Source organism: Mauremys mutica, chromosome 1, assembly GCF_020497125.1.
Source record: "Mauremys mutica isolate MM-2020 ecotype Southern chromosome 1, ASM2049712v1, whole genome shotgun sequence".
Lineage (NCBI taxonomy): Eukaryota > Metazoa > Chordata > Testudines > Geoemydidae > Mauremys > Mauremys mutica.
The window spans coordinates 15,358,912-15,379,899 of record NC_059072.1 but is presented as its reverse complement, the minus strand read 5'-3'; the positions used below and the strand labels follow the sequence as shown (position 1 = coordinate 15,379,899).

The 20,988-nt window shown below is 40.1% G+C and overlaps 1 protein-coding gene across 1 annotated transcript in view; it reads left to right on the top strand.

The window, feature by feature from the left end:
• The window catches only part of UPF2 (UPF2 regulator of nonsense mediated mRNA decay), a 140,508-nt gene that overhangs the window by 104,974 nt on the left and 14,546 nt on the right, over window positions 1-20,988 (top strand). The window contains 2 exon segments of the mRNA XM_044982034.1: window positions 10,316-10,457; window positions 15,966-16,086. Of these exon segments, the coding sequence (XP_044837969.1) occupies window positions 10,316-10,457; window positions 15,966-16,086 (263 nt within the window).

Genomic DNA, 20,988 nt, shown 5'->3' with positions numbered 1-20,988 from the left:
GTGACTATCTTCAGGAAAGTCAAAGGATTTAAAAATATACTCTGCTTCCTTCCCCATAGCATAAATTAGAGAAAATACAGGTTTATCTCCAGTTTCTTTGTGGAGTGAGTGTTTGATTTGAAATCTTGTAAAATACTTCCTGTCTGTCTAGTCTGAAGATTTGTCAAAGCTGAAATTCTCTGGGGCTTTGAAGAATAACATGAGATCCTTCAATCTTTGTTGTTGTTGTTCTCCTTCTGATTCTTTTCTTAATTTACTCCTGACACCATGTCCTGTACTCCTGTATCATATATGGACTGGCTACACAGTTTGTTTATACACACTAGATGTGTTTATCATAAGATCCTTTCATGCACTGCCAGATACGGCAACGTTGAGCTTAAATAAGGTATTTTACACACAGCACCACCTACTGACTGAAAAATATGATACAGTTTAGCCTTCCATTACACATTTTGCACAGACTGAGGTTTTTGTGGTTTGGGAAATATGATCCTAGAGAAAAATATTTTAATTGAAACAATTGAGTCCCAGTCATTTAGGGGACAGAAAAGTGTTTCGGGCAAATACTGTAGCAACATTTTAACTTGCAATAGACTTGAAGATACATTGCAAATTATTGAATCTTATGATTTATTAAGTGAAGACATACAATAAAAGGAAAACACATAATAAAATACACTGTGTTCCTTAAAGTCCTGATCTGACCAATGTATCGGAGTTTTTGTAGAAGTAAGGAGGTATTAGTCGTATGAGACATCACTTTTAGCATCTGTTAAATCTTTTCTGAGAGGTGAGAGAGGCCACAATTTTGTGTGTAGATAAACAAAATTGCATGTACCACTTCTTCCTCTTTGTTCCCTTTACAGTAGTTTGGGACCTCTTTTCTTGAACTAGTTATGTTGCTTAGAATGGTAGTAATATATATTATATAGTGCTGTTGGGGGTGGCGGGGGGGGACAGATACTTGTATATTAACATTACTTTTTTGTGTGTACATTCATTCAGGATCTTACCATGGTGTCTGTTTTATTTAAACAAACATTTAACTCCCAAATATATACATCATAGTATTTGTGCTATTGAGTATGAAAAGTGATAAATAAAATCCTATCTGTTAACTGGTAAAAGGTTTTTATATACCAACTTCTGTGATCACAAGTCTAATTCCAAACTTGAGAATTCTGTTTTCATGTCAATGGATTGACTTGTGATTTAGATTTTGAATTACTTTTAGTAAAGAATAAGAGTTATTTGTGTGTGCATGTACATATCTGGGTTTCGTTGTAACAGTTTACTTTTTTTATTTCCTTTGGCATTCATAGAATCATAGAATATTAGGCTTGGAAGGGACCTCAGGAAGTCATCTAGTCCAACCCCCTGCTCAAAGCAGGACCAATCCCCAACTAAATCATCCCAGCCAGGGCTTTCTTAAGCCTGACGTTAAAAACCTCTAAGGAAGGAGATTCCACCACCTCCCTAGGTGACCCAGTCCAGTGCTTCACCACCCTCCTAGTGAAAAAGTTTTTCCCAATATCCAACCTAAACCTCCCCAGTTGCAACTTGAGACCATCACTCCTTGTTCTGTCATCTGCTACCACTGAGAACAGCCTAGCTCCATCCTCTTTGGAGCTCCCTTTCGGGTAGCTGAAAGCAGCTATCAAATCCCTCCTCATTCTTCTCTTCTGCAGACTAAACAATCCTAGTTCCTTCAGCCTCTCCTCATAAGTGATGTGCTCCAGCCCCCTAATGATTTTTGTTGCCCTCCACTGGACTCTTTCCAATTTTTCCACATACTTCTTGTAGTGTGGGGCCCAAAACAGCACACAGTACTCCAGATGAGGCCTCACCAATCCCGAATAGAGGGGAATGATCACGTCCCTCCATCTGTTGGCAGTGCCCCTACTTATACAGCCCAAAATGCCATTAGCCTTCTTGGCAACAAGGGCACACTGCTGACTCGTATCCAGCTTCTCGTTCACTGTAACCCCTAGGTACTTTTCTGCAGAACTGCTGCCTAGCCACTCGGTCCCTAGTCTGTAGCAGTGCATGGGATTCTTCCATCCCAAGTGCAGGATTCTGCACTTGGCCTTGTTGAACCTCATCAGATTTCTTTTGGCCCAATCCTCTAATTCGTCTAGGTCCCTCTGTATCGTATCCCTACTCTCCAGCGTATCTACCATTCCACCCAGTTTAGTGTCACCTTCAGACTTGCTGAGGGAGCAATCCAAGCCATCCTCCAGATCATTAATGAAGATATTGAAGAAAACCGGCCCCAGGACTGGCCCTTGGTGCACTCTGCTTGATACTGGCTGCCAACTAGACATGGAGCCATTGATTACTACCTGTTGAGCCTGATGATCTAGCCAGCTTTCTATCCATCTTATAGTCCATTCATCCAGCCCAGACTTCTTTAACTTGCTGGCAAGAATACTGTGGGAGACCATATCAAAAGCTTTACTAAAGTCAAGGAATAACACGTCCACCGCTTTCCCCTTATCCACGGAGACAGTTATCTTGTCATAGAAGGCCGTTAGGTTAGTCAGGCATGACTTGCCCTTGGTGAATCAATGCTGACTGTTCCTGATCACTTTCCTCTCCTCTAAGTGCTTCAGAATTGATTCCTTGAGTATCTGCTCCGTGATTTTTCCAGGGACTGAGGTTTAACTGGGAATTTTGTAAAATATTAAGGTTTTTTGGAGCATTATAGTATGTGTGAGAGGAAAATGGTGCTGGCATTTTGTGGTTTGAAAAAGAAAGCTGATCTTGTTCTGAATCTTCCCTACCACCACCCTCAATATTTGCTTTTGGGAGTAGGCTCTTCCTGGCAAAACTCCTTTTGGTAGTTCTAGAAATGTAAAATGTGTTGCCTTATAGGATACATTGGTCATTGAGTCAATGAAAGACTTCTTTGTGTCCAAATTTGTGTTCAGAAAAAACATACCCTAGTAGTCAGTTTTAAAAGCAAAATAAGAGGAGAAGAGATGGAGTTGAAAAGAAAATAGTGTTCCTTCATACAGTACTAAGTGAATTTTAAACCTGTGTGAGTGGAATATACACTGATTTTTGAAGTGAGGGAAGTCTTTAATAGATATCAAAACTGCTGTCAAAATATTGCTGTATGTATTTTATGCCTTTTAACACAAGTAATATATATTATATACATATTATTTTAAAATAGGCTTTTTTAGTAGATTAATGCAGTTGGTCGGCCCTGACACAGACAAATGTGGCTGTCCAGTAAATTAGATTTCCACCTGCCAAACGTAACAATCAGCATTAGCCATTACAGAGTAAGTATAGAGTCCAATTCTAGCATAGAAACTGTTTACCCATCGTGTTTCCACCGAGGGAAACCATCTGGGGTTGTGCAATTACATGTGATTAATGAGGACATCAATTTTCTAAAAAAATTGTGTGGTTTTTTCCTTCAGTTTTATTTAAGATTATTTGAAGTAAACTGTAGTAGTAATGTCCCACCATCTCATCACCACGTGTGCCTAATCTCCGTCTTGCTGTAGATCTGTTTTGAACTCTCTTTATTTTATCTGAGCTGCAGAAGAGACTAGTCTTGGTAACTGGAATTTTATTTTTTCTATATAACAAAGCACTCTTTGATGATGATAGTACATGTTGTTCCTCCTTCCAGTGGAGGGATTAATACTGGATTATTAAATTGCAGACCATCTCCAAATGCTGGGCCCAGATCCCAGTGTCTGGGACAACTTTGCCATTAGTGAAGCATCAGCCATTAGTGTACCATAAGAGCAGAAGAGTAACAGTATGCTGCATGGCTGGGCTGGGAGGGTCTTTTGGGGAGAGATATGGGACCTAGAAGGAGGGGTCTGTCTGAAGGGCTTTGGAGTTTTTGATGGATCAGGGCTCTGGTTGGTCAATGTGCCTGCCTACCTCTGAGTTTAACTCACGTCTCATCACCACTTTACAGCCTTCCAGAACCCTTCTTGCTTCATTTCACCATCTAAATTTCATATTCCCTTCCCATTTATTCTGAGCATCCTGCCTCACAGAACCCTGCTAGCCTGATTTAACTCAGAGAATGGGAAAAGAAGTAAAACCCAGATTTCCTGTGTATTAAGACTGTGCCACCACTAGGCCCTTGTGTTAGTAAGTGATTTGTAGCCTTAGACACTGCCAGTAGGTTGACTAGTTAACTATCTGGGTAGTACTAATTACTGATATCTGTAAATCTGTTTAGTTTGTTTGAAGCTGAGAAGGCTTAAGTCTATATTTATTTTTCCTCTGGGTGTCTATAAAGATTTAATCTTCTTTTCTGTTTTCCTTGGTTGCTTTTCTCTTATCTGTTAACTTAAAAGGCTCTTAAAATTCAAACTTGTCATTCAGAATTCTTGGTAATCCCTACACTGTTTTCTTGTTTTATTCAAAAAAACCCTTTTTTTTCCCTTCCCCACTTAAATGAGCTTATATTTGACAGTGACACACAAAGATGTTGCAGTTCTTTCCCAGGTCTCTGTAATAGCCAATCTTAACTGTTGCAACCAGCAGTTGGTTGAGTTTTCATCCATAAATTAGCTGTTTTTCAAAGCCAAGACAGCCTATGAGAATTTTGCTTTTACAGTGGATCTCCGCTGTACAAAGCAATGATACTATATTGCAAGTTTTGTCAATGTAAGTGACAAGAAATCTTGCAACTTGGTGCCATTCATTGCCATTCATTTCCATTCCCATGAAAACAGACCTCAGATTAGCAGAAACAAGCAAAAGGCTATAAAATAATCAATTGGAAATTAATAGTTATCTTAACACATTTTTCTAATGCTCAATTATCTATTTTCGTTGAGATGGACCTGGGGGTGCTTTTAGAAGGGCAAGTGACATTTTCCAAGGTGTGCTCACAGACTTTAGGATCAGCAGGATTTTCTGAAGGGTAATGTTTCCACTGTAAATGAAAAAGTTTAAATATCATTTCTGTTTGGTTTTTAAAGTTTCCATAATATTTTTCCCTCTAGGCATAATGGCTGGGATTTTGAAAGAATCTTAGAGGAGTTATGGCATCTGATTCCCTTAGGCTCCTTTGGAAATTACAGCCCTTATACCTTGGGGGAGAGGAGCTTGGATACAAGGGACAAAGGTTCACCTCTGGTTTACACCAGGTTCTGCAGGCATAAACGAGCATGCAAGGTCCCCAGTGGCAGAAAGTTCACTGGGGAAGAGATAGCAGCTGCATATGTTGATGTAACCTTCTCTCCAACAAGGGGGGTAGTACGGGACCGGCAATGTTCATAAAATGGCAAGTGCAGACCATGAGGATACTTGCGCGTTGATTTAGTAAGTCCCTCTGCTGGAAGGATTTCCTGTGTAATCTTGGTGGGATATACAAACTGCCCTTCTCCTGTGTAACAACCAAGGACTATTAGTGGTGGAAACACCACCTATGGTTTAATCCCTTTGAAGGATTAAATGGGATGTCACTGGGAGGTGCAGCTTTCACCTTCCTGTGCCAACCACGATGAATCTGAATCTAGCTCAAGACCTATATGATTTTACAAGATACCCACACAGTGGAAACCTTTATTGCCAGTCATATGCCACCTTTTCAAAGTATTGGTTTTATGTATTTTCACGGTATATTATAGTACATTTTCACTGATATTCTGCTGAGAAATAAAACATTGAACAGTCCAGTTTGTACCAGGAGAATGTCCAAATGTGCCTTAGTTCCTATACAAATTGTGATTTATTAATTGTTTTTAATACATTTTTGCTCGTGATGTATATATGTACATATGTTGATTTAATAGATTGGATAATGGATTGAATACAATAGTGAGTGACAAAATGTTACCTTTTGTCAGCTACCCAGAGAAAATGCAAAGGTTTTATTTAAAAGGATAAATTTACTGGGAGAGTTTACTTAATTACACTAAATATATCTGTTTCTCAGATGGAGAATTCTACTTGTATGTAATAGGCTTTAAAATTTAGCAGTCATGTAGATTCCAGTGTTTCAATTGTGTGTGTAAGCATAGAATCATAGAATATCAGGGTTGGAAGGGATCTCAGGAGGTCATCTAGTCCAACCCCCTGCTCAAAGCAGGACCAATCCCCAACTAAATCATCCCAGCCACGGCTTTCTCAAGCCAGGCCTTAAAAACTTCTAAGGAAGGAGATACCACTACCTCCCGAGGTAACACATTCCAGTACTTCACCACCCTCCTAGTGGAAAAAGTTTTTCCTAATATCCAGCCTAAACCTCCCCCACTGCAACTTGAGACCATTACTCCTTGTTCTGTCATCTGCTACCACTGAGAACAGCCTAGCTCCATCCTCTTTGGAGTTCCCTTTCAGGTAGTTGAAAGCAGCTATCAAATCCCATAAGAACGGCCGTACTGTGTCAGACCAAAGGTCCATCTAGCCCAGTATCCTGTCTACCGACAGTGGCCAATGCCAGGTGCCCTAGAGGGAATGAACCGAACAGGTAATGTTCAAGTGATCTCTCTCCTGCCATCCATCTCCACCCTCTGACAAACAGAGGCTAGGGACACCATTCCTTACCCCATCCTGGCTAATAGCCATTAATGGACTTAACCTCCATGAATTTATCCAGTTCTCTTTTAAACGCTATTATAGTCCTAGCCTTCACAACCTCCTCAGGTAAGGAATTCCACAAGTTGACTGTGCGCTGTGTGAAGAAGAACTTCCTTCTATTTGTTTTAAACCTGCTGCCCATTAATTTCATTTGGTGGCTCCTAGTTCTTGTATTATGGGAATAAGTAAATAACTTTTCCTTATCTACTTTCTCCACATCACTCATGATTTTATATACCTCTATCATATCCCCCCTTAGTCTCTTTTCCAAGCTGAAAAGTCCTAGCCTCTTTAATCTCTCCTCATATCGGACCCGTTCCAAACCCCTAATCATTTTAGTTGCCCTTCTCTGAACCTTTTCTAGTGCCAGTGTATCTTTCTTTGAGATGAGGAGACCACATCTGTATGCAGTATTCAAGATGTGGGCGTACCATCAATTTATATAAGGGCAATAATATATTCTCCCTCTTATTCTCTATCCCCTTTTTAATGATTTCTAACATCCTGTTTGCTTTTTTGACCGCCTCTGCACACTGTGTGGACATCTTCAGAGAACTATCCACGATGACTCCAAGATCTTTTTCCTGATTTGTTGTAGCTAAATTAGCCCCCATCATATTGTATGTATAGTTGGGGTTATTTTTTCCAATGTGCATTACTTTACATTTATCCACATTAAATTTCATTTGCCATTTTGTTGCCCAGTCACTTAGTTTTGTGAGATCTTTTTGAAATTCTTCACAGTCTGCTTTGGTCTTAACTATCTTGAGCAGTTTAGTATCATCTGCAAACTTGGCCACCTCACTGTTTACCCCTTTCTCCAAATCATTTATGAATAAGTTGAATAGGATTGGTCCTAGGACTGACCCTTGGGGAACACCACTAGTTACCCCTCTCCATTCTGAGAATTTACCATTAATTCCTACCCTTTGTTCCCTGTCTTTTAACCAGTTCTCAGTCCTTGAAAGGACCTTCCCTCTTATCCCATGACAACTTAATTTACGTAAGAGCCTTTGGTGAGGGACCTTGTCAAAGGCTTTCTGGAAATCTAAGTACACTATGTCCACCGGATCCCCTCGTCCACATGTTTGTTGACTCCTTCAAAGAACTCTAATAGATTAGTAGAACACGATTTCCCTTTACAGAAACCATGTTTACTTTTGCCCAACAATTTATGTTCTTCTATGTGTCTGGCAATTTAATTCTTTACTATTGTTTTGACTAATTTGCCCGGTACCAGCGTTAGACTTACCAGTCTGTAATTGCTGGGATCACCCCTAGAGCCCTTTTTAAATATTGGCATTACATTAGCTATCTTCCAGTCGTTGGGTACAGAGTCCGATTTAAAGGACAGGTTACAAACCCTAGTTAATAGTTCTGCAACTTCACATTTGAGTTCTTTCAGAACTCTTGGGTGAACGCCATCTGGTCCCGGTGACTTGTTAATGTTAAGTTTATCAATTAATTCCAAAACCACCTCTAGTGACACTTCAATTTGTGAGAATTCCTCAGATTTGTCACCTACAAAAGCCAGCTCAGGTTTGGGAATCTCTCTAACATCCTCAGCCATGAAGACTCAAGCAAAGAATCCATTTAGTTTCTCCGCACTGGCTATATTGTTTTTAAGCACTCCTTTTGTATCTCGATCAATGGGCCCCACTGGTTGTTTAGCAGGCTTTCTTCTTCTGATGTAATTAAAAAACATTTTGTTACTATCTTTGGAGTTTTGGCTAGCCGTTCTTCAAACTCCTCTTTGGCTTTTCTTATTACAGCCCTCCTCATCCTTCTCTTGCGTAGACTAAATAATCCCAGTTCCCTTAGCCTCTCCTCCTAAATCATGTGCTCCAGTCCCCTAATGATTTTTGTTGCCCTCCACTGGACTCTTTCCAGTTTTTCCACATACTACTTGTAGTGTGAGGCCCAGAACAGGACACAGTACTCCAGATGAGGCCTCACCAACACCAAATAGAGGGGAATGATTACGTCCCTCGATCTGCTGGCAATGCCCCTACTTATACAGCCCAAAATGCTGTTAGCCTTCTTGGCAACAAGGGCACATATCCAGGTTCTCATCCACTGTAACCCCTAGGTACTTTTCTGCAGAACTGCTGCCTTACCACTCAGTCCCTAGTCTGTAGCAGTGCATGGAATTCTTCCATCCTATGTGCAGGACTCTGCACTTGTCCTTGTTGAACCTCATCAGATTTCTTTTGGCCCAATTCTCTGATTTGTCTAGGTTCTTCTGTATCCTATCCCTACCCTCCAGCGTATCTACCACTCCTCCTGGTTTAGTGTCGTCTTTAAACTTGCTGAAGGTGCAATCCACGCCATCCTCCAGATCACTAATGAAGATATTGAACAAAACCAGCCCCAGGACCGACTCTTGGGGCACTCCGCTTGATACTGGCTGCCAGCTAGACATGGAGCCATTGATCACTACCTGTTGAGCCCGATGATCTAGCCAGCTTTCTATCCATCTTATAGTCCATTCATCCAGCCCATACTTCTTTAACTTGCTGGCAAGAATACTGTGGGAAACCGTATCAAAAGCTTTGCTAAAGTCAAGGAATAACACATCCACTGCTTCCCCTCATCCACAGAGAGTTATCTCATCATGGAAGGCAATTAGGTTAGTCAGGCATGACTTGCCCTTGGTGAATCCATGCTGACTGTTCCTGATCACTTTCCTCTCCTCAACATGCTTCAAAATTGATTCCTTGAGGACCTGCTCCATGATTTTTCCAGGGACTGAGGTGAGGCTGGCTGGCCTGTAGTTCCCCGGATCCTCCTCCTTCCCTTTTTTAAAGATGGCCATTACATTAGCCTTTTCCCAGTCATCCAGGACCTCCCCTGACCACCATGAGTTTTCAAAGATAATGGCCAATGGCTCTGCAATCACATCCGCCAACTCCTTTAGCACCCTCGGATGCAGTGTATCAGGCCCCATGGACTTGTGCTCGTCCAGCTTTTCTAAATAGTCCTGAACCACTTCTTTCTCCACAGAGGGCTGGTCACCTCCTCCCCATACTGTGCAGCCCAGTGCAGTAGTCTGGGAGCTGACCTTGTTCATGAAGACAGAGGCAAAAAAAGCATTGAGTACATTAGCTTTTCCACATCCTCTGTCACTGGTTGCCTTCCCTGACCACCTTCTTGTTGCTAACAAAGCTGTAGAAACCTTTCTTGCTACTCTTAACATTCCCTTGCTAGCTGCATCTCCAGTTGTCATTTGGCCTCCCTGATTTCACTCCTGCATGCCTGAGCAATATTTTTATACTCCTTCCTGGTCATTTGTCCAAGCTTCCATTTCTTGTAAGCTTCTTTTTTGTGTTTAAGATCAGCAAGGATTTCACTGTTAAGCCAAGGTGATCGCCTGCCATATTTACTGTTCTTTCTGCTCATCGAGATGGTTTGTTCCTGCAAACTCAATAATGATTCTTTAAAATACAGCCAGCTCTCCTGGTCTCCTTTCCCCCTCATTTTATTCTCGCAGGGGATCCTGCCCATCAGTTCCCTGAGGGAGTCAAAGTCTGCTTTTCTGAAGTCCAGGGTCCGTATTCTTCTGCTTTCCTTTCTAGATGAAAGTATGGAACATATTTTTCCCCCCAGAAACCTGTTCAATAATGTCTATTTTCAGGGTTGTTCAGAAATAATAAAATTCAACTTAAGACATTTCTTATTATATAATCAGTCTCTTCGTTTTGTTCTTTGTAAAGTAAAGTGTACTTGAAGTGATTATTTTTTCTTTCAGTTTAAGATCCTAAATGTGCCAATGTCTTCCCAACTTGCTGCCAACCACTGGAATCAACAACAGGCTGAGCAAGAGGAGAGAATGAGAATGAAAAAGCTCACTCTGGATATTAATGAACGGCAAGAACAAGAGGACTATCAGGGTATGAAATTTCAAAATAAAAGGGTTTTATTCCTAGAGAAATTAACTTATAAAAATTCAGTCCCAAGACGTGTCCTTGCTGCAACCAACTCCACTCTGCTGTATGCCTCAGCATGCACAATGCTGGTTGTCAGAACCCCTAGGAATCCTAGTGGAATGTGAAACCAGTACATACGGATTAGGTTAACATTGCGGGGGAGGGTAATTATATTGCACTGAGTTTTGAGTTCTTTTTATACATCTTGAGATATAAAATTGTTACATTTAGGGAAATCATACTAAAATAAGCAGTTTATATGATAATCTGTAGCCTAGCAACATGCTTCATTAGAGTTCCATGATGTCTGTGCTGTCACCTGCAATGCAGTAGGAACAGGAACCAGTCAGGTGCAAGGAAAATGGATTGTGTGCACGAAGGTGTGTTATTAGATATTACAGTATACATATCTAAATGACTCCCTTGGCCTGGCTAATAGCAGTGATTGGTTCATACTGACATTGTTGAAGTTGATGGAAATTTCATAATTTCAGCATTCTAAAGGAGGGTGTTTGACTATATTGTCAGAATAAATATTTTATACTAATTATGTATCTTTTAAAAATCAATTCTTATTTAATTCAAGTGTTATTTAATAGACAAAATGAGGCCTATGAAGCAATCAGCAAATCAGATATATCCCGTATCCTAGTGAATTCAATGTGTTATGTCAGATTCCATTTTCCTTGGCATACTCTGATCATAACCAGGGCCAAACCTAATAAAGCGGATGATATTCTTAGTCCTTAAATCACTTCTTTCCATTTAATGCCTCCACAATTCTTCCTCTGTCATTTATAAAGGTGATTTCCATTTCAAAACTGAAACATAATATAAGCTGTAAGTAATAAAGCAGTAAGTCACATTTCTGTATTTGATAAATAGTGAACTGTAGTTTGTAAAATTGAAATTTTAAATTCAAAACAACCCTATTAATCCAATAAAAGCCATGAAATACAAAACGTGTTTCAGAAGTCTGTGATGTGAGAACCAAATTCAGTAAGCCTCTGTATCATATTTTTCCAGAAGCATAATAGCTGTGGAGCTCTGAAATTGTAAATACAATACAGATTTTGTACAAACTATTTTAAACCTCCCAAACCGTTTAAAACTTCCTTTTGCCAGGGACCTCCTTGTTGCAAAGCCCAGGTTGAAAATGAAGGAAGGCTTTTCATATTTTGGCAGTGTGAGTGTTGTGGTCACATTGTACACTACAACTCTTAACAAATTTTATATTGTGATGCTGTTTTTTCCCCATTATGTAGAGTTCCATTATGTAGAGTTCCTAGTATTTTTTTTAAGGTCAGTACACACATGGTTTTGGCATGATCAGTTTGTTGATTTGTATGGAGAATCTTTATAAATGTAATTCATTTAGGATAGGATTCTGTTGTGAGCTGTTAAGAATTGCACTTCTCATATAGGTTTCAGAGTAGCAGCCATGTTAGTCTGTATCAGCAAAAAGAACAGGAGTACTTGTGGCACCTTAGAGACTAACAAATTTATTGGAGCATAAACTTTCGTGGGCTACAGCCCACTTCATCAGATGCATAGAATGGAACACACAGTAACAAGATATTTATACATACAGAGAACATGAAAAGGTGGAAGTATCCATACCCAACTGTAAGAGGCTAATTCATTAAGAGAAGCTGTTATCAGCAGGGAAGAAAAACCTTTTGAAGTGATAATCGAGATGGCCCATTTCGGACAGTTGACACGATAAAATAATAAAGGACCTCAATTTTATGGTGGATGAAACAAACTGGTTACTGGTGCCAGTTGTTAGTAAAGAGTGATCATTTTTTTCATTTTCTCATGAATATTCCCATTTGGCATATTTAAGAAGGGAAGCAGCAGTAATAGATTTACAATAGCAAGTGAATATGGCAAATGTCTCTGGTTCTTCTTTTGTGTTGATTTTTCTCCCACTGCTTTATACTAGGATTTTGTTCATAACAAAAACAGATAAAAGGACAAGTCAGTTTTGTAGGCCCAAAATTTGACCTCTTTAATCTGTTTGCAAAGTCCATATTATTCACTCTTTTCTGTCATATTTTTATAAACTAATACATTAGCTTACTATTCTTCATGAGTTAACCTTAGAATAACAATCGTGTGTGTAGTGGAAGGGAATATAGCAGATTTCAGTTTCAAGATTCTAAAGGATTACTAGAACCAGTAAGGGGAGAGAATTTTTTAAATGTTACCCAAAAAATCTCAGCATTGTCTAAAGTCTATATGTACATTTTTCTAATAGGAATAGGCTAGCTAATAACCCAAGTCTGCTAAATAAATTAACAAATAAAGCCTGTAAAACTGCCTACTTAATTTAAAAAAAAATCTATTTAGTTTTTAAAATGTCAAAGTAGTAATTTAGAATTGAGGTTTCTCTAATATAGATTAGAATCTTCCTGTTTGTGTTCCTACAATTCTCATCTGAAAAACAAGGTTGGGTAATACTCTAAATAGCTGATGCCATGTGGTGAACCCATTAAAATTTGTCCTTATTCCTCACCTGCTCTCTCCCAGTACCCAGTCTGCCTTCATTATTTTTCCTTATGTCAGTGCCGGTTGTACTGCACAATACCTGCACCCTCTTAACACCTGGGCTGAGAGTTGCAATCACAATATTTCTAGTTGCTGGCTGCCTCTTCTCAATTCATATTATCCCCAAGCTGTTCCCTGCCACAATGTGTCCATCCTGATAGCCAGAACTGTGCTTTGTATCTGAGGGATACGGAACGTGGGGGAACAAGGTCATTGTGGGGACACTAAATGAATTCTTTGCATCTGTCTTCACTGCAAATGACATGAGGGAGATTCCCACACCTGAGCCATCCTTTTTAAGTGACAGATCTGAGGAACTGTCCCAGATTCAGGTGTCAATAGAGGAGGTTTTGGAACAAATTGATGAACAGTAATAAGTCACCAGGACCAGATGGTATTCACCCAAGAGTCCTGAAGGAACTCAAATATGATATTGCAGAACTAGTAGCTGTGGTATATAACCCATCGCTTAAATCAGCCTCTGTATCAGATGACTGGAGGATAACTAATGTAATGCTGACTTTTTTTTTTAAAAGGATCCCAAGGTAATCCTAGCAATTAAAGGCCAGTAAACGTAACTTCAGTACCAGGCAAATTGGTTGAAACTATAGCAAAGAACAGAATTATCAAACATTCAGATGAACACAATATATTGGGAAGAGTCTACATGGCTTTTGTAAATGGAAATTATGCCTCACCAATCTATTAGAATTCTTAGAGAATGTCAGCAAGTTTGTGGACAAGGATGATCTAGGTAATAAAGTGTACTTATACTTTCAGAAAGCCTTTGACAAGGTCCTTCACCAAAGGCTCTTGAGGAAACTAAGCAGTCACGGGATAAAAGGCAAGATCCTCATGGATCAGTAACTAGTTAAAAGATAGGAAACAAAGGGTAGGAATACATGGTCAGTTTTCACAAATTGAGAGAGATAAATAGTGGGTCCCCACAAGCATCTGGACTGGTATCTGTTCTGTTCAACATATTCATAAATGATCTGGAAAAGGAGTTGAATGGTTAGGTGGTAAAATTTGAAGACAATACAAAATTACTCAAAATAGTTAAGTCCAAAGCTGACTCTGAAACATTACAAAGAGATCTCGCTAACTTGGTGACTGGAAAACAAAATGTCAGATAAAATGCAGTGTTAATGGCAAAGTAATACCTTTTGGAAAGTATAATCCCAACTATACATACAAAATGATGGGGTCCAAATTACTTGTTTTCATTCAAGATAGAGATAGTTGGATAGTTCTCTGAAAACATGTGCTCAGTGTGCAGTGGCAGACACAGAATGTTGAAATCATTAGGAAAGGGATAGATGAGAAGACAGAAGATATCATAATGCCACTGTTAAATCCACGGTACACCCCATCTTGAATACTGCATATAGTTCTGGTCACTCCATCTCAAAAAAGTTATATTAGAATTGGAAAAAGTATAGAGAAGGGCAACAAAAAATTATTAGGGTTATGGAACAGCTTCCATGGGAAGCGAGATTAAAAAGATTGGAACTGTTCAGCTTAGAAAAAAGATGATTAAGGGCAGATATGATAGAGGTCTGTAAACTGAAAAGTGCAGAGAAAGTGAAGAAGGAAGTGTCTTTTACCACTTCACATAATACAGGAACCGGGGTGTGTGGTGTGTATCACACAATGAAATTAATAGGAAGCAGGTTTAAAACAGACATAAGGAAGAACTTCTTCACACAATCCACAGTCAACCTGTGGAACTTTTTGCCTGGGGATGTTGTGAAGGCCAAAAGTATAACTGGGTTTTTAAAAGAATTCGATGAGTTTATGGACTATAGATACATCAATGGCTATTAGCCAAGATGGCCATTCTTATGTTCTTATGGATACTATGGTTTAATAACCAGTCACTACCAAATTCCCCCCCCCCCCAAAATTGGATGTTTCACATATTAATTGTATCTTTGATAAAACATTTAAAATAATAATTTCATACTAAATTGGCAAGGTGGCGCATCCATTGTACTCTCTGAACTTCTCTCTTTTGTAAACATGATGAAATCTCATTAATTGTCTTTAGTTTTCATTACTATAACCAGTGCAAAACTCTACCAGTACACTACAAAGTAGTTTCTAGCAGATGCTGGATGAATGAGATTACCAGAGATTAGAGAACCAGACAGAGCAGACTTTCAAGAGTAATCTAATTAACAGCTTGGTCCACTTTTCCCCTTTGTTTATTCCATCTGTTTATGTTTGCTGAGCAATGCATATCCTTGCACAGGTGGACTGTCAGAAGTGCTTTCAATTAAACATGTTCATGTACCACTAACTCATGGTCTATGAAGGCAGACAGGTTATCAAATTAAATAGCCATTTACTTTAGCTGCTCAGAAGTCTACTCAAGTCAAGTTAATTATTTCTCTCTCCTTGTACAAAAAAAGTTTAGCTGAATGATTTTTAAGTGCTTAAGTGGCAGCTGCCTTTTGCACTTGTTACTTCTGGATAGTTTTTAGGGGTATCCCCTTATAGTACTGCAGTGGTCCAGTATCAAGTGACATAGAAGTGAATGACCAAGGCAGGTTCCAGTATTGGAAAGAAAAGGTCAGGGCTTTCTTACCAAGTACGAATGATGAAAAGCACTGCTGGCAACTGCTCCTATCTGAACATCCAGCAGCAGCTGGAAATCAGAGTACACATCACAGCATACCTTGGAAATATCAAAACTGTCTATGCAATTTAAATTTTTTTTTAAAAAGAATGTTATGGACGTGAGTTGGCTGCCCTGAGGAAAGTTTTGCCCACAAATATATGAAAGTATGAATCAGTGTTTTTTAATAATTGATTTATAAGCATTTCAGAAGTGCGTGTTACTATACTATTTAGTCTGTGTAAATTCCACTTAATAAAAAAGAGGCAAAAACTGTTTAACCTTTTTATATGAAATTACAGAGATGTTACAGTCTCTGGCACAGCGTCCAGCTCCAGCAAATACTAATCGTGAACGGCGGCCTCGTTACCAGCATCCGAAGGGAGCACCTAATGCAGATCTAATCTTTAAAACTGGTGGGAGGTAAGACAATCTTTCTTTAAAGTTGTTAATTCTGTTTCTAAGTAAGTTCCAGCATAACAAAAAGTTAATGATCTATGCACTGAAATTAAGCTGTTTCCATTTAAAGTAATGTTATTCTATCAACTATTAAAATACTCGGCAGGTTAGTTTTATGTGTTGGTTGTCCAATGACCATAGTACATGCCAGGGGAGAGTTGGGAGAGTGCCAGGGCATCCTGATTTGTTACGTTGTAATCAATGCTTGTACCATTGGCATCAGAAGAAAAGGTGTAGTTCTTTCTTTATTTTCACACAGAAAGTGGGCAGGAAGGAAGTTGAAAACTTCTTTAAGGATTCTAATGTAATTGTGGCTCTTTCAACTCTGTAAGCTTGAAACGCTCAATTTTGTATTGTCATAAATGGAAGAAAAACAGAGGGACAGAGATTCCACTGTAAACTCATTTGATTTGTAGCTTGGTGGACACATACTGAAAAGCAATATTGGAATGAAAAGAGCTATTCCAGATTGTCATTTCAGGGTCTAGAATCTAGATGAATTAGAGGCTAATTGACATATTCTTAAACATTATAATAAGGCAGAGAGTTTCTGATCTTGATGTCACAGGAGAAAAACAATATATTTATGAATTCTTTCATCTCAAAAGAGTACAATGGAGATGATCCCAAGAAGGGTAGCAAAAAATGGTTAGAGACGTGATGTGGTGGGCTTTCATATGCCAAAACGCTTCTAAAACCTGAGATGAGCTAATCTGGTAATAAGAGTAAGTGCTGAATTACATAACATTTTAATTAAAACCAAATGGGAGCTATTGTTAATCTTCTGTAATAGAAGAACAAGAGGGCACAAAAATGGAGGTAAAAATATTTTTATATAGTACAGTGCCATCTTTACATTTTTTTGAGGCAGGGAAGTAAATAAGTCTTTCTCCATTTTGTAAAATACTGTCGGTTTCCAGTGCAGTATGAATTAGGATTATTCAGTGCTGCAGGAAGAGGTTGAGGCAAGGAGTTCAGTTTAATTTTAAAACTGATTATATACATTTAAGTATAACATTTACAGTTTTGTAAAATGGAGGAAAAAGTTACAGAGCAAATTGAACTTCATGATGAAAAGGAAGGAAGGAATTTTCCCCGTGGTTTATGAAGATCCACAATTGGCCAGGTGAATTATGGGATGGGTTTGATCTTCTCTGAAGCATCCAAACCTGGCCCAGTCAAAGGCAAGGGTCTTGGACTAGACACACCAGTGATCAGGCACAATAAGTCAGAGCTGTTCCAACGCATCTTGTTGAGTAGAAATTGAAGCTCTTGAAACTCCAGAGGCTGGTGACAAATTTTCCAGAGAACAAATCTGCAGTTTGTTTGAGTAGGTTCGTTAAAAAAACAAAACCTCCTTTTTACTTAGAATTTCAGACTCCTATCATCTCCTACCAAAAAAAAAGCGTGTAAATGGCTTTTATAATTAATTAACAAATAAAAAGGGCATGGTAGAACTTCGTTGCGTGGAAGCAGCCATGCTCCTGTGAGGTGGAAGGAGTTTTCTTCTCACTGAAACCAACATAAGACAATTTAGCACCCCTTCCTGAAGCAAGTTTCAACATATATCTGCAGTTTGTGTTGGCAGAGAATAAACATAGTTTGTTTTTCAATTACCTTGTTTTTGCCTACCGCATACCGGCTTATCTATTGCAGAGTTAACTCGAGTGTCTCTCCAAAACGAAGTCCTGCCCCACACACATTTTAAAGTCGAATGTGATGATGCTTTTAACTTGACTTGGCTGTTCTCTCAGGGTATAGGGTACAGGTCAAGTTAGATATGGGGTAGGAAACCTATGGCACGCGTGCCGATTTTCAGTGGCACTCTCACTGCCCAGGTCCTGGCCACCGGTCCGGGGGGGGGGGGGGGGGGCACTGCATTTTAATTTAATTTTAAATGAAACTTCTTAAACATTTTAAAAACCTTATTTACTTTACGTACAACAATAGTTTAGTTATATATTATAGACTTATAGAAAGAGACTTTCTAAAAATGTTAACGTATTACTAGCACGTGAAAACTTAAAATTAGAGTGAATAAATGAAGACTCAGCACACCACTTCTGAAAGGTTGCCGACCCCTGGATTAGATCATCTCAACATAATACAATCACCTGTAATTGACTGTAAATGCATCTGACGAAGTGGGTATTCACCCACAAAAGCTCATTCTCCAATACGTCTGTTAGTCTATAAGGTGCCATAGGACTCTTTTGCTGCTTTTACAGATCCAGACTAACACGGCTACCCCTCTGATACTTGTAATTGACTGTAAATTAAATTGCTCTGTGTAGCTTGAGTGTTAATTCAGTGTGGCCACTCTCAATCTGGAATTTAGGTAACTTGAGTTAACTCTGTAGTGAAGACATAAACTGGTGGTAGTTTTTCTCCATGTATGTAGAAAACACATCTGTACACACAGACTGCCCTGCCTGGTGTGCACCTCGTTGATCTGCTTCCTCCTTTTTTCACACACTGATTACTTTCCCTTTATTAACTGAAAAAAAGCTCATGTCTTGTGTTCCAGTCCTATAGTCCAATAATCTCACCAGCTTCATTTTGGTAGTACTTTTCGATTGGAAGTTTTAGGTTTCCCCTGTGTTCTTTCTCCCTTCCTTGGGCCCTTAGAGACAAAGTGTCTAAAGTCCCCCCTGTCCCCCCTCCAAAATAGTGTCGTTTGGTTTTAAACTTGATCTCCATAAACTTTTAAAATACACTCTGTTGTTTCTTTGGAAAGTGTCAATCAGCTAACTCTGACTCACTGAGGGAAAGCCTACACTACAAAGTTAAGTCAACTTAATTTAACTCGGCATGTGTCTGCTTCAGTAATTGTGGGTCAGGCATGTTCACACCACGCTCACTGTCTCGGTGGAGTGTGTCTTCACTAGCAGCACTTGCATCAATGCACAGAGCAGTACACTGTGGGTAGCTTTCCCACAGTGCAACTAGCCGCAGGGGCTTTTGGGAAGGGCTTGCAGTGCCTCATGGGACCAAAACATTGTTGCAGGGTGGAATAGGAACATGGCTTTGACCTCCCATAATGAAAGTTCCTCCCTCCCCTCCCCTGATATCAATGGCAAACAACTCATACTTTTTTGTGCCTATTTTCGAGAAATATGGACTCCGCTCAGCTGTACACTCTTGTGAGCATTACAAACACCTCTCGCCTTATCCTGCAGTATTTCCAGAGCAGAGACAGGAGGCACCATGTGAAACATTTCAATATCCTTCAAGCAGCCCTGCTGCAAGCCATAGAACGAAACAATTCCTGATTGTTGCTGGCAGTTGCGCAGCAGCTGAGCATGGTGGAGCACTGGTTCTGTTCCCAGGAAACAAGCACTGACTGGTGGGATCACATTATCTAGTTATGGGATGATGAGCAATGGCTGCAGAACTTTTGAATGTGGAAGGCCACTTTCCAGGAACTGTGAAGAGCTTCCCCCAGCCCTGAAATGCAGCAACACTATAAAATGAGACCTGCTCTGACAGTGGAGAAGCGAGTGGCGATCACTCTGTGGAAACTTGCAATGCCAGACTGCATTTACCGATCAGCGGGGAATCAATTCGGAGTTGGTAAATCCACCGTGGGAGGAGTTGTGATCCAAGTTTGCAGGGCCATTAATCAACTTCTGCTAAAAGGGGTAGTGACTCTGGTATATAGTGGATGGTTTTGCTGCATTGGGGTTCTTTAACTGCAGTGGGGTGATAGATGGCATGCATATCCCTATCTTGGCACCAGACCACCTCGCCAAAGAGAACATAAACTGTAAGGGATACTTTTCAATGGTGTTGCAAGTGCTGATGGATTACGGGGCATTTCACTGACATCAGTGTGGGATGATCAGGAAAGGTGCATGATGTGTGCATCTTTAGGAGCACAGGTCTGTTCTGAAAGCTGCAATCAGAGACTTCCTTTCCAGATTGCAAAACAGCCATTGATGACATAGAAATGCCAATAGTGATCCTGAGAGACCCAGCCTACCACTTGCTCCAATGGCTCCTGAAGCCGTACACCAGCCACCTGGACAGCAGTAAGGAGTGGTTCAACAATAGGCTGAGCAAGGACAGAATGGTGGTGGCATGTGTAAAGGGTCATTTGTGCAGTTTGCATACTGGGTTAGATCTCCGTGAAAGCAATATCCCCATTGTTATCGCTGCATGCCCTGTGCTCCATAATATCTGTGAGGCAAAGGGAGAGAAGTTTCCGTATGAGTGCGGCGTGGAGGCATATAGGCTGGCAGGTAATTTTGAGCAGCCAGCTACCAGGGCAATAAGAAGAGCCCAGCAAGGAGCTCTGCAACTCCAGGAGGCTTTGAACACCTGTTTCAGTAATGAGCCACACCACGGTTCACCTCTCTTGTCTTCTGGTACGCCTGCCGAAGTTCTTTGCATCCGACGAAGTGGGTATTCACCCACGAAAGCTCATGCTCCAAAACATCTGTTAGTCTATAAGGTGACACAGGACTCTTTGCTGCTTTTACAGATCCAGACTAACACAGCTACCCCTCTGATATTTGATATTCACGCGGCACTTACGCATGTCCCTGGTGCATCGCTTCTTCACCATACCCCACACAATCTTTTTGTAGATGTCAACGTTTCTACAGCTGAATTGGAGCTGTGCCTGCACAGACTCTTCTCCCCACAGACCAATAAGGTCCCACCACCTCCTGTGTACTCCAGGCTGGACAATGTTTAGGGCACTGAGTCACCATGATCAGCTGGGCTGCCAAGCTTTCCATGCTGATCAAACTGGAAATGGGAGGAGGGGGACAGCTCAGTGATTTGAGCATTGGTCTGCTAAACCCAGCATTGTGAGTTCAGTCCTTGAGGCATCTGGGGCAAAAATCTGTCTGGGGATTGGTC